The following is a 12,361-nucleotide window of genomic DNA, read 5'->3' on the forward strand; positions in this document are numbered from 1 at the left end:
CGCGCACACAAGCAGGCACACACACACGTGCACACACACACGCACGCACACGCACAATAAAGCCTTAATTAGGGGTTGTTTGACACATTGTTCATTTTAATAAGCGTCTGATAAGCATTGCATGTTGCTGTTATGTATACACGGCATATGCACACCCACACAGATACACAAACACACAATACACCTAGGCAGGGGCGTAGGAATGAGTTTAACATTGGGGGACACATATCGGAAACTTGACAGATCCGCTAATAGTTTGATCAGAAATATGTCATGAATTAATATATTTTATTCTACTAAAAATATACATTTGTAAAGGTAAAGGAAAACATATTTTGAATGGCAGTATTGAACTGATAAACATCAAACCAATTATTAAATTGCAGGCCTAATCATCCAGTTTTGTAGAATAATAAATAACATGGGAAGAATATTGATCAAAATTTGAATAAAAATTTTCTGAATACATTTTCAAAATTCTAAAAATTTATTCTATTCATTCTAAAAATGTGTTCTGATTCATAGCCTACATCCTGACAAGCAGAGCCTGGACAAGCTTCACTGCATATACAGACCTACTTTATGGCATTCCACCCACCATTGCTATTTGTCCTATGGGTGTTATTCTGATATGAGGCAAATCATGATGACTGTCCTATAGGATTACTGCTCACAACAAAGCTAATGGGGGAAAAAAACATCAATGTTTTTGGTAGGCCTATATAGGCCTACACATGTAAGAGAAAATATGAAACATTGAATGAGTGTCGTGTGGGACTATCTATATTTTTATGAATTAGCCTAAAGCTTCAGAAAATTTTGAACAAAGCATAGTAGTGTGTGTGTGTGTGTGTGTGTGTGTGTGTGTGTGTGTGTGTGTGTGAGACGTCAACCTCATAGAGCACAGAGACAAACGCTCTTCCAATTAGCCTACACATATTTGTTTGAGGAGTGAATTTACTCTGATATGTTTGCTGACAGCCTGCTGCTGTGGAATTGCGGACAGGTAACATCAAATTGGCCCCTGTAACAAGCAACGCCTTTAAGGTGGGAACGGTCTTGCGGTTCCTCTCGTCAGTCCAAGTTTTGTTCATTATGGAAAGATCAACTCAACGGGAGCATTAGTGCCAGGCAGACACACGGCAAACTGACAAATTAGACATATACTTTTGTACGGAATCTCCCTGCTTCTGAAATGCGCGAACATCTCCGCCCAGCGCTCGTCCGCTGGGTGGACGAGCGCTGCATTGTGCAGATTAAATCGCGCAGCGTTCCACTGTACGACCATCCCGGTTGCGTGTGCCCTCACACATTGTTGAAATCATATGCGGGATGCTTTAATGTTTCTAACCCTTTAATGTGTTTTTTAGTTAATGATCAGGCGATAATAAGACCACGTTGGCTATGTAACAAGGGGACATTTCATAGTGGTTGGTTGAAACCGGGACAACCCTGCGCTGCCTTGAAGGCTCCGTTGGGGGCACAAAACACCATTCATGGGTCCGGTGACAAGACCCTGTGTTGCGCTTTTAAAATAAAATTAAATATTTTTCTCCTCGCGGTATAATTTTTGGGTGGGACAAATGCGCCTGTGTACAATATAGCAGGGGTCACGTCCTCCCGTCCCCCCCCCGGTTCCTACGCCCTTGCACCTTGGGTATGTGTTCTGTTCAGCAGTACTTACACACACACACACACACACACACACACCGCACACATCAAAGCTATGTCCTCGTTCTAGCCAATAGCTTTGTTATGTTTTTCGAACTAATTGAGTTGAACTGCATATCATTAATTGCTGACTGCCTTTTTAATTGTATGTTGTGATCGCCTTGACAGACCCTTTCCGTGTGTCACCACTAGAGGCTAGAAATGTTCCCTCCACTCATTTCTTTTCTCTTTCACTAGCCTTCAATTCCCCTTTTTTCTTTAACTCAAACTACTTAATCGAACTCACAAAGTTACATATTGGCGTTTTGAATGTGTACCGTATCACCAGTCGTAGTCAAATCCGTCCGCTGCTTCAACCCATTTAATTACAGTGCCACCCTTTAAAAGAGCTCCCAATCCGCCCAGAACAGACTCTACAGGCGGATACTTTTGATTTGACATGGAAGCTTTGTCAGAGACACAAAACCCTGTTTTCCAAGTTCTATTAGGAGAAAATAATTGAAAGGGGAAAGTGTATTTTCCTTTGTTCGTTGCTATGCCAGCGGGAGGTCGTGTTGTCTTGGAAATAGTGAACTGGGCCATCCATTTTTTGCTCAGTGTGTGTGTGTGTGTGTGTGCGTGTGTGCGTGCATGCGTGCGTGTGTGTGTGCGTGCGTGTGTTTCTGTGTGTGTGTGTGGTGTATGTGTTTGTGTTTATTTCTCTCTGTGCTCATGGCAGACAAAACCATAAACTGTTTCCCTCGACAACATAAATATTACAATCGTTTTGAATCTGTACTTTGGTGTGTCGCATCTTGCTAATTTCCTCGAGCAATCAAACCCTCTGAAATGATGAGCAGAGACAAAGCAGACATGAAGCTGAACTGAACTCTGAATCTCTTCAAATGGCCCCAAAAACCACCGCCGTGTCCCTTTCCTCTTACTCCTTCTTCTGACACACATCTAGTGAGTGACTGGAGTGTTTCTTCTCCTCCGCGCTCAACAGGTGTGAGGAGGATGTCAACGAGTGTCTGAGAGAGGAGTGTGCGAACGGAGGGCTGTGTGTGAACACCTACGGGGCCTTCTACTGCAACTGCTCCGTGGGCTTCGAGGGGCCGCTCTGCGGGGCCCCCAGCGATGAAGAGGGGGACACGCAGGTAACGGCTTCACGATGAAGATTCATGAAAAACGTATCGGCGTACGAACGACGCACGCGTATCCTCGAGGTTTAAGACTCAACATCCTTGTCGACTTCTTCAAATGACTTGGATGAGAGTGACTTTAAGGCAGGTGTGTGTGGGTTTAAATAACTCGATCGGACTCGCTCTGGCACACTTCAGAAGTGTTACTTAGGGGTGCAATTGATCTTTGGTGTGATATGTGCGCTCAAACCCATTCTGTCATGTAGACGCTTGGTGTAGTGCTAGCTGGATCAATATTCCGACTGTGCAGCAGCACAGATAAATCTTGCTACGTTTATTTATATAGCACCATTCAAACCCAAGGCCATCTACAGTGAGGACAAAGCTAGAGATCACATGTAAGCCCATTACAATTACAATCATTAAGACAATTAAGACATAAGGACAAATGGTAAATCAAGCATATGACTAAGTCTAAGGGAATAAATGTAGCGCAGTGATTTAAAGCTGTGGCAAACTATACAATAAATAATTAAGTGTGGAGGCAGGCGTCACAGGTTCTGATGGCTTGTTCCACATCTGTGAGGTTTAACACACGATTCCTGAATAAAGTATCGGTGTAAAAATGACACTTTCACAGCTTAAATGTGGAGTTATAGCAACATGAATCATTTATTCACATTTTTCTTAACTGCATTGCTGTTGTGTTCATCCGCGACTACAGTCCATCATCTCTGGTGGGAAGTGGTCGCAAGATTCACTAAGTAAAATACCCCAAACCCAATGGGAACTGTTTCTACATCAAATATGCATGCTGCTCATCTTGTGACGATTTGAGCCTGGTTGGATATTGAACCTACGTTGATATGAAAACAAACCACAGTATGTTGCACGACCCGGGAGAGAGCGTGTCAGGAGATAATTGCCACTGCTGCTGATTATGGTTCACGTAGACACCACATCGCTCTTGATGATGTGTGTAATATATATTTATCAGTAACATATATCCATTCCTGCTAACCACAAGCCCCCCCCGAGACAACGCAACAAAAGTGGCGTAATAAGCAATACAATGAGTTAACAGATTCATACAATAATATTGTGACGTTCTTGTTTGTGGGTTTGTGTGTGTACTTGTCTGTGTGTGTGCCTGTTGTGTGTGTGCTTGTTTGTGTCTGTGATTGTTTGTGTGTCTACTTGTTTGTGAATTTGTGTGTGTTCTTGTTTGTGTGTTTGTGTCTGTTCTTGTTTGTGCATTTTGTGTGTTTGTGTCTGTTTTTGTTAATGTGTTTGTGTGTTTGTGTGTGTGCTTGCTTGCGTGTGTCCTTGTCTGTTTTTTTTTCTTCTTTGTGCGTGTTCTTCTTTGTGCTTTTGTGCGTTTTCCGGCCGCTGCGCGTGCGTCGCCGCGGCGCCCAGGCGGAGCCCCTGTCCTACGTCGGCCCCGGGGAGATGGTCGGCATCGGGGTGCTGGTCTTCGTCATCGCCGTCCTTCTCTTCGTCTTCCTGGGCTTCAGGAAGAAGATCTCCCTGAGGAAGGAGTCGGACGGCGGGGGAGGGGGCGGGGCCGGGGGCCGGGCCGCCACGGGCGTCTCCACGGTAACTTCGGAGGCGGGCTACATGCTGCGGGAGACGGGTTGCGGCGGCGGCGGCGGCATGGAGTTCCAGGCCATGCGCGCGTCGGGAGGCTACTCCTCGGGGACCTCCGGTTGCTTCGGTGACGGCGGCGGTGGAGGAGTCGGCGGCGGCGGAGGTCCGCCGCAGGTCATGGTGCGCCCCAACTGTCACTCGCCCCAGCTGCAGGGGGACCTGTGCGGGGGGCGGGGCACCCTGAGGACCAGCGGGGACCGGGCCACGTCCAGCGAGGGCAGCCAGGTGGGCGGGGGCGGGGCGGGGGGGATGCAGCTGGGTTGGTTTGCTCCGTCGGTGGGAGAGCAGGGCCCGGGGGCGGGCGTCGGGGAAATGATTTCTACTAGAGTTGGTTTTTTAAAGCACAGCTGCGCTATCGATTTTAATTCAGCCTAACCGCGAGCAGCACGTTGCAGTCTCCTCCGGCGGCGGGCGGCTCTCTGAAGCTGCGCTGCAGAGAGCCGTCCTCTATGGACCTCATTGGGTCAGCCGGCAAGCCTGTGGCGTTGGGCCGCGTTCAGCGCGAAAGCGTTTAGCTTCAGACATCAACACACTGAGGAAAACACGGGAAACCCACGGGATTCTGGTAACATATGGACATAAGGTCAATTTTACATAACGACAAAGCCGACACAAAGGCTTGTTTATTTATTGAAGATGAGACGAGCACAGCTCACCACAGCTTAAGCACACGGGTCCATGTGGTGTGGGGGGTTATCCAGCACAGTGCCCTTCTGTTTCAAGTTTCAAGTTTCAAAGCACTTTATTCATCTCCAAGGGGCAATTAAATGTTGCTGCATTCAGGCCTGATGGTAGCAACAACATTCATTCATTCATTCATTCATGGATTGATCCAACTCATGTCAAATATGTTGAGCTGCTCTGTGTGTGTGGGTGGGGGATTGGAGGGGGGGCGGGAATTGATTGGACTTTGTTGTGCCACCAACAACATACAACAACAATCATCAACAGGACAGTAAATACAGGGCACAGTACAACATACACTACAGCCACAAATAAATAAAAGGTATGCACCACATAGACACTGAAAGGACACAATAATCACAGCAATAGCAACAGAAAAGGTAAAAAAAAAGACATTAAAAAAACAATGCCTGAGGGTAGTGTTCATCATGTATGCACATTTTATATTTGTATTTTCTCCCACAGTTGAGCAGCTTCCTGTCTGACGCCTCTCACCTCCGGGGCGGGGCTAGCAGGAGGGGCGTGGCTGTGTGCAGCGTCGCGCCCAATCTCCCGCCCGCGTCTCAGCATCACTCGGAGCATAGCCCCGCCCACAAGGTGTCCTGGGACTCGGTGGGGGGGCCCGGGGGCCAGAGGGGCCCGGCGCGGGACGACAGGGAGCAGGAGTGGGGCCAGAGGGCCTTCCAGCTGGAGAGGACCCAGCGAGAGGACTGCGGCCCACCGGGTGAGTTCCAACTAACGGGTGGGTTCCAAATGTACCGGGCGCACTGTCCCGGTGCCAAATGTCCCATGGTGCATCTGAGCTGTTATGTTTTGGTATTGGATTAAAGATGATTTGGTAACACGTTATAATATTGGTACAATTATTCACCATTAATAAAGATGAGTACATGATACAGTAAAAAGCTTTAACCAGCCATTTACTAACAGTTAATTAGCAGTTCACGTTTGCTCTAGTCATGATTTTCTAATGGGTTACCCTATTAAATAATGTATACATTAATACCTTGGTTAACATGAAAAAACCATTGATAAACGGTTAGTTAACTGTTAGTTAATTGTTATTATGCTTATTACTGCAGAGTTAATTCATCTTTTATTATCGTACCCATATGTATTACCAATGGTTATCTTAAGGCCTCTTAGATAACATAAAACTGTTAACATTAACATTAACATTAACAGTAAACTGTTAAATATAATGTAGGTGTAAGTAGGCCTATTACTTAGGTTGCTCACTCTAGGTTGCTCAGCTTATAAGAATTCCGAGGGGGACCGTCCAAAAGGGGCCGTGCCGCCGTGAAATGCCGCAAGAAAGCTGGGAGATTTCCCCACATCTGGAACACACCATAGGTTAAACTTAACGTGGTTAACCATGTTAGCGCAAGACAGGATCTGGGGAAGGCAATGCATCATGGGATATAACACTTACAAAATGTGTACAGCTGCACCTGTGTCCAACATCATGGGCACACACACATCATGTGTGTGTGTGTGTGTGTGTGTGCAACGAACACATACGCACGTTCTAGGGAAGCTGCTCAGTGCGTACTTGTGCCGCTGTAATTAAGTCATCAGTGGTATTCTTCAGAGACATCATTACCTTCATCAGGAAATGATGGACGGATTGATTTTGACGGAGGAAAGACTCCACACTTTTTTTGTATTGAAATGGGCTGTTTTGTGAGATTTAAGAGCTATACTCTATATGTAATTTGTTTGAAATTGTTTGGTTTAAACTGTCTGCCATTAGTGAGGGAAATGTGCTTGTGGACGTCTGTCTCGAGGTTGAATGATAGTCATTTCTGAATATCAGGGCGTCTCTCTCCTGATTGGTTTGGGGAATTCATGTTCCCTGTTAATGTGTGTGTGTGTGTGTGTGTGTGCACGTGTGTGTGTGTGTGTGTGTGTGTGTGTGTGTGTGTGTGTGTGTGTGTGTGTGTGTGTGTGTGTGTGTGTGTGTGTGTGTGTGTGTGTGTGTGTGTGTGTGCGTGTGTGTGTGTGTGGCAGAGGATGCAGCTGGTTTGCTGGACGAGGCTCAGTGCTTCTCGGACAGCCTCTCGGAGGCCCGTTCTCTCAGCTCCTTCACCTCAGAGTCCTTCGATGACAACGGTAAGAAGGATACGCTGAGGCCATCAACACAATGCCTCAATCAAGATCCTGCGCAGTGTTGCCAGATCTGTGGCCCAATCTGCCAACACTGTGCAGCATATTTTGCCTGATTGGGAGGGAAATCTGGCCCAATCTGGCAACACTGAACCAAGAAAATGCTGAGGTCGTCAACACAACTTCACGGCTCAATCAAGATCCTGCGCAGTGTTGCCAGATTGGGCCAGGTTTCCTGCCAAATCTGGCAACCCTGGCTGCAGCACACTGCAGCCACTGCACTGTTGCCTGATTGGGAGGGAAATCTGGCCCATCTGGCAACGCTGATCCTGCTGTGTTTTCCGCGCGGTTCGTGGCCTCCAGAGCTGTCATACCGCTGTATACACCAACGGTGAGCAGACAGCAGAATTGACAGCGGTCATTATGTGTGATAAACCCATGTACACATGGTACATGGTCATTTATGACCATGTACCATGTGTACATGGTACATGGTCATTTATGACCAACTTTCAAATGTTTTGCCAGGAATTCTGAAAATACATCAATACATTTTAAAATTGTAATGTTGGCTCAAACAGCACAAAGAACAAAATGTAATTTTCTACATTCACATGCAATCAGAAACAACAACAATTTGCTATTTTAGTCAAATATTCATCTTATTATATGATCATGGCTTAGTTGTAAGGTTAATATGCTAATGTTAGGTCATTACAAAGTTTTTCACACACACACACACGCACACACAGCAATACTGCAACTTTAGTGTTGACAGTCCCACCCTGTAATGGCAACCTTGGCAAAATAAAGTAGCGAGGACTAAAGGTGTGTTTGTTTACCACACACACACACACACACACACACACACACACACACAGCAATACTGCAACCTTAGTGTTGACTGACAGTCCCACCCTGTAATGGCAACCTTGGTCTTCTCATGCAGACACCCACATTGTCTTCTTCTCTTTGTCGCCCGCCCCCCCCTCCCCCTCCCTGTGTTTTTATTATTAGCCTCGATTGTGACGGTCATACGTCTTCCCAACGATGCTGTTGGCGGTATCGAAAGTGAAGGTAAGTCGGGGGTTAATGAAAAACCCTGATCTTTTCCTAACAATCTCCGCAGCCGTCACTCTATGACTCATCACTCAATGCTGTTGTGAACACATGCCGTCCTAATGGTAAACGGTCCTCATTTATATAGCGCTTTTATCCAAAGCGCTTTACAGTGTTGACTGACATTCACCCATGCATCCACTCATTCACACACCGACGGCGGAGTCGACCACGCAGGGCGACGGCCAGCTGGTCAGGAGCAATTAGGGTGAGGGCGTCTTGCTCAGGGACACCACGACACTCAGATAGGAGGAGCCGGGGATCGAACCAGCAACCTTGCGGTTACCAGCCAAACCTACCTTGCAGTTACCCTGAGCTACCTCCTGAGTCCTCAGTCCGTGCTCCTCAGAACGTACGCGGTGGCGACAGCAGCTCCGCTTGCTGCCAGGCGTCTGTGTTTAGCCTGAGATTCAACGGCTGCTGGTGTGTGTTTGTCTTTGTGTCTGTGTGGATGTGTGTGTCCCCCTGTGTCTGTGTGTCCGTGTGTTAGTCTATTTGTCCGTGTGTGTGTTTGTGTCCATGCATGTGTGTCTGTGTTTGTCTGTGTTTGTCTGTGTGTGTGTGTGTGTGTGTGTGTGTGTGTGTGTGTGTGTGTGTCCCTATCTTTGTGTGTGTCAGTCGGTATGTGTGTGTCACTAAATGATCTCCTCATGTGGTTGTATAGGTCTTGATTATATAAAATCCCTTTACAGACATTACATAAACAAACCTGGAATTACGTGCTTGTAGCTCCAGTGTGGGTCTGGGGTAAGATAAGTAATCAGCAAAAATAAACTCCACATATAGGGCAAGTTTATGCTGTTCCATAATGTTATTGCATAATAACTTCATGCTGTTACAGGTTGTCCCATTGTTTATTACAGGAGTATTTACACTTTAACAACGACACTGTTATTTATATTTTATTTATATCTTAAATCTCATTTTCCCAATTTACAGCTCAGTTAGACTCTTAGACACATGAAAATAAATAAATAATCGTAATTCATGATTTTTATTTATCATAATTCATGGCTGAACATTTTCCATAACGGCTACCTTTAAATAATGTATGTTATTCATGCATGCTAATGCTATGACTGGAAATTATTTTTTAGTTATTGAGTTATGATATGGAGGAACATATGTGTATGCGTGTGTTTGTATGTGTGTGCGTGCGTGTGTGTATGTATGTTTCTGTGTGTATGTGTGTGTGTATGTTTCTGTGTGTGTGTGTGTGTGTGTGTGTGTGTGTGTGTGTATGTGTGTGTGTGTGTGTGTGTGATTGTGGCTTGGCATTGGCCAGGCTGCAGTGTAATGCGTTTTTAAGCCTCTGTTGTAATTCATCCAGAATTTCTCTGCATTGAATTGTGTGCATATGAAATGCGTTTCACCACGAAAATACACCCTCTCCTTCCTCATCTCCTGTCTCGTTGCTTTGGCTTTCCGTTTCCTTTTCCAGTAAGTCCCCACATGCGTCGAGACGGGGTTGTCAGCGTGGAGCTGGTTAAAGAGGACATCGTGGATTGTGAGGCTCACATGTCTTCATTGTTTTGTATCCATAGTGACTTTTCTCATGTGACGCACCAGGGGAAGTCTGGCTCTGAGAGAGCTCTGTGCAATCGCCGGTGATTTATACAGGACAAACAGGGGAAGGCTGGTGTCAACACTGTCTGCCCACGTATACTATTGATGCGCCGCGCGCCAGGCGCTGACATGGACATTAAAGCCTCTGTTACATCCCACACACTCACAGGCATGCGGTCCCACCCTCTGACTGGCTGGCTGTTTCTCAGATAGGAATCCCACTTTTAACACGGCATCCAAGAGTCTGCTTCAGCATAACATAACATTTCTTGATGTATATATCCTTTTCAGAATTATCCTTGCATGTCCCTGCATCCCTGCTTTTCCCCACGCTGTAGGGTAAATGGAATAACTGGCTTCCTGCCAAAGTATAGCCTAGCGGACTTCTCCTCCGCTGCACAACTCGATAACGCGCATTATAGGACGACAAACAGGAAGAGTTACAAATGGGGACATCATTTTAACACATCAATTGTTGTTACTATAGCTACGACCTCTCGATTGAAAGGACTTCCATTGAGGCCATCCTATTGACGTGAATGTTAACATGACCCATGCTTTACCATCTCAGATGCCCTTGAACACTCTGAAAAGCGTTCTATAAAGCATGCTTCCGTCCCCCTGCAGCGTACCACTGGCGGTCCCCCCCGCAGACCTCCATGTGGCTGTCCCCGTCCCGGCTGCGGCCCCCGGAGCTGGCCTCCCACTGGGACCTCAGCGAGGCCCAGCAGGCCATCCGCAGAGCGGGCAGCATGCGCTCCCTCCAGCTGGACTACCGGCTGGCCAGCCCCGGCCCGGACAGCGCCGGAGGCCCCGGGGCCCGTGCAGCGGCCACCGGGACCTCCTTCCAGTGGGACAGGACCCGGTCCGGAGGCTGGGAGAGGAGGCCTTTAGAGGGCCGCGCCAAAGGCCCTGAGGAGCCCATCGGGGGCCAAGGGGCCCGCTGCGGCGGCGGCTGCGGTGGCGGCAAGGACGGCGGCGGCAAGGACGGCTCCTCGCCCGTCTACGAGGAGTACCGAGGGGCCCCGCCGGAGACGGAGGCGGAGAGCCTGTACGACACGCTGCCCCCGACGCGCCGCGCCTACGACGGGCTCCCGCCCCCCCCCGGCCTCCACCTGCACCCCGCCCAGCTGCAGCCCCCGCTGCGGGCGTGGGACGGGGGGCAGGCGGAGGGGTGCCCGGGACCTGAGGCCGGGCCGGGGGAGCAGGGCGGGGCCGGGGGGGCCCGGGGGGCCGGCGGGGCCGGGGGGGGCGGGGACGAGCTGGAGAGACTGCTGAACCTGGTGTCGCTCCGCGCCAGGAGAGCCACGCGGACACACCGCTCGTCCACCGGCTCCGAACCCGCCACCGGCCGGGATGGATTTTGATCAGTGACGCACACGCACACGCACATGCACATGCACACACACACGCACACACACACACACACACACAGACACATGCACATGCAGACACACACACACACACACACACACATGCAGTTACACACACACACACACACACACATACACATGAACGAGCACACACACACACACACACACACACACACACATACACACTAGATCCTAGGTTCCTTTTTTATTAACGTTTAGGAAATTTGTGTCCCTTTCCGATGCGTTTGACACGAGCAGACCGACATCATTGCAACATTTTGTAAACAGAAGAGCAATTATTTTGCAAACACACTTTCATATATTCATCTGATGCCCATATTGAACTCTGTGTTGCGCTTAAGGTATATCTTAAGGTATATCTTAAGGTATATCTCGTAGATAGAAACGAAAATCCCAAAACAAATCTACAGTCAGCATATCGTTTACCAAACCATTGATAAGCAGCTCTCTAACGAACAAGTCCATGAGTCCATTCTGTGTGTTTGAATAATAACTTTTCTTGAGAGACGTTCGCAATAAATTGGGAACCGTGTTCAAAGTGATAACCAATCCATGTTATGTAATGTTTTCACCCTCTATGGGGGCTCCTAACAATGTGAGTTTCTGGCCTGGAACTGAAACTGAAGCACAAACAGCTCCCAGCGAGCTGCCGTGTTCCCAGCTGTGCTGTGCTGCCCAGTATCTGCCTGCTATAGCTGCTGGTGTAGGAGGTTGAAGATATCTCGGGACACTGCACAGTGTGAACGTGTATGTTGCTGTAGCTCTAGCTGCTGCTTCAGAGGAGCATTGTGCGGCCCATGCAAAGAACAACCGAGTATGAGGTTTTGTGCTAAATGACTACGTTAATGAGATGAAATTACTAATTGTATCTTGCAGTTTCGGCGCGCCATCTTCCCTGTTTGTTACTGTACCGTGTGCCATGAGTCCTTTGTCTAGAAGGAATGGTTGCTTGGAGTCTTGAGAGAAATAGGAGGGAGATGTTTATAATGCAGATGGTTTAATAATGTGTTTTGCATATGCCTGTTGAGTCCAAATAAACACGCACTTAAAGAT

At 47.8% G+C, this 12,361-nt stretch overlaps 1 protein-coding gene across 1 annotated transcript in view; it reads left to right on the top strand.

Moving 5' to 3' along the window:
* The window catches only part of fat3b (FAT atypical cadherin 3b), a gene marked incomplete at both ends in the record, with an annotated part of 74,790 nt that extends 63,509 nt beyond the window's left edge, over positions 1 to 11,281 (top strand). The window contains 7 exons of the mRNA XM_084474234.1: positions 2,657 to 2,807; positions 4,209 to 4,664; positions 5,589 to 5,847; positions 7,134 to 7,235; positions 8,247 to 8,306; positions 9,790 to 9,855; positions 10,542 to 11,281. Coding sequence (XP_084330360.1) covers positions 2,657 to 2,807; positions 4,209 to 4,664; positions 5,589 to 5,847; positions 7,134 to 7,235; positions 8,247 to 8,306; positions 9,790 to 9,855; positions 10,542 to 11,281 — 1,834 coding nt within the window. The remainder of the gene's footprint in view (positions 1 to 2,656; positions 2,808 to 4,208; positions 4,665 to 5,588; positions 5,848 to 7,133; positions 7,236 to 8,246; positions 8,307 to 9,789; positions 9,856 to 10,541) is intronic.
* Positions 11,282 to 12,361: the final 1,080 nt, after the last annotated feature.

This window comes from Micromesistius poutassou (genome assembly GCF_964030765.1).
Source record: "Micromesistius poutassou genome assembly, chromosome: 10".
Lineage (NCBI taxonomy): Eukaryota > Metazoa > Chordata > Actinopteri > Gadiformes > Gadidae > Micromesistius > Micromesistius poutassou.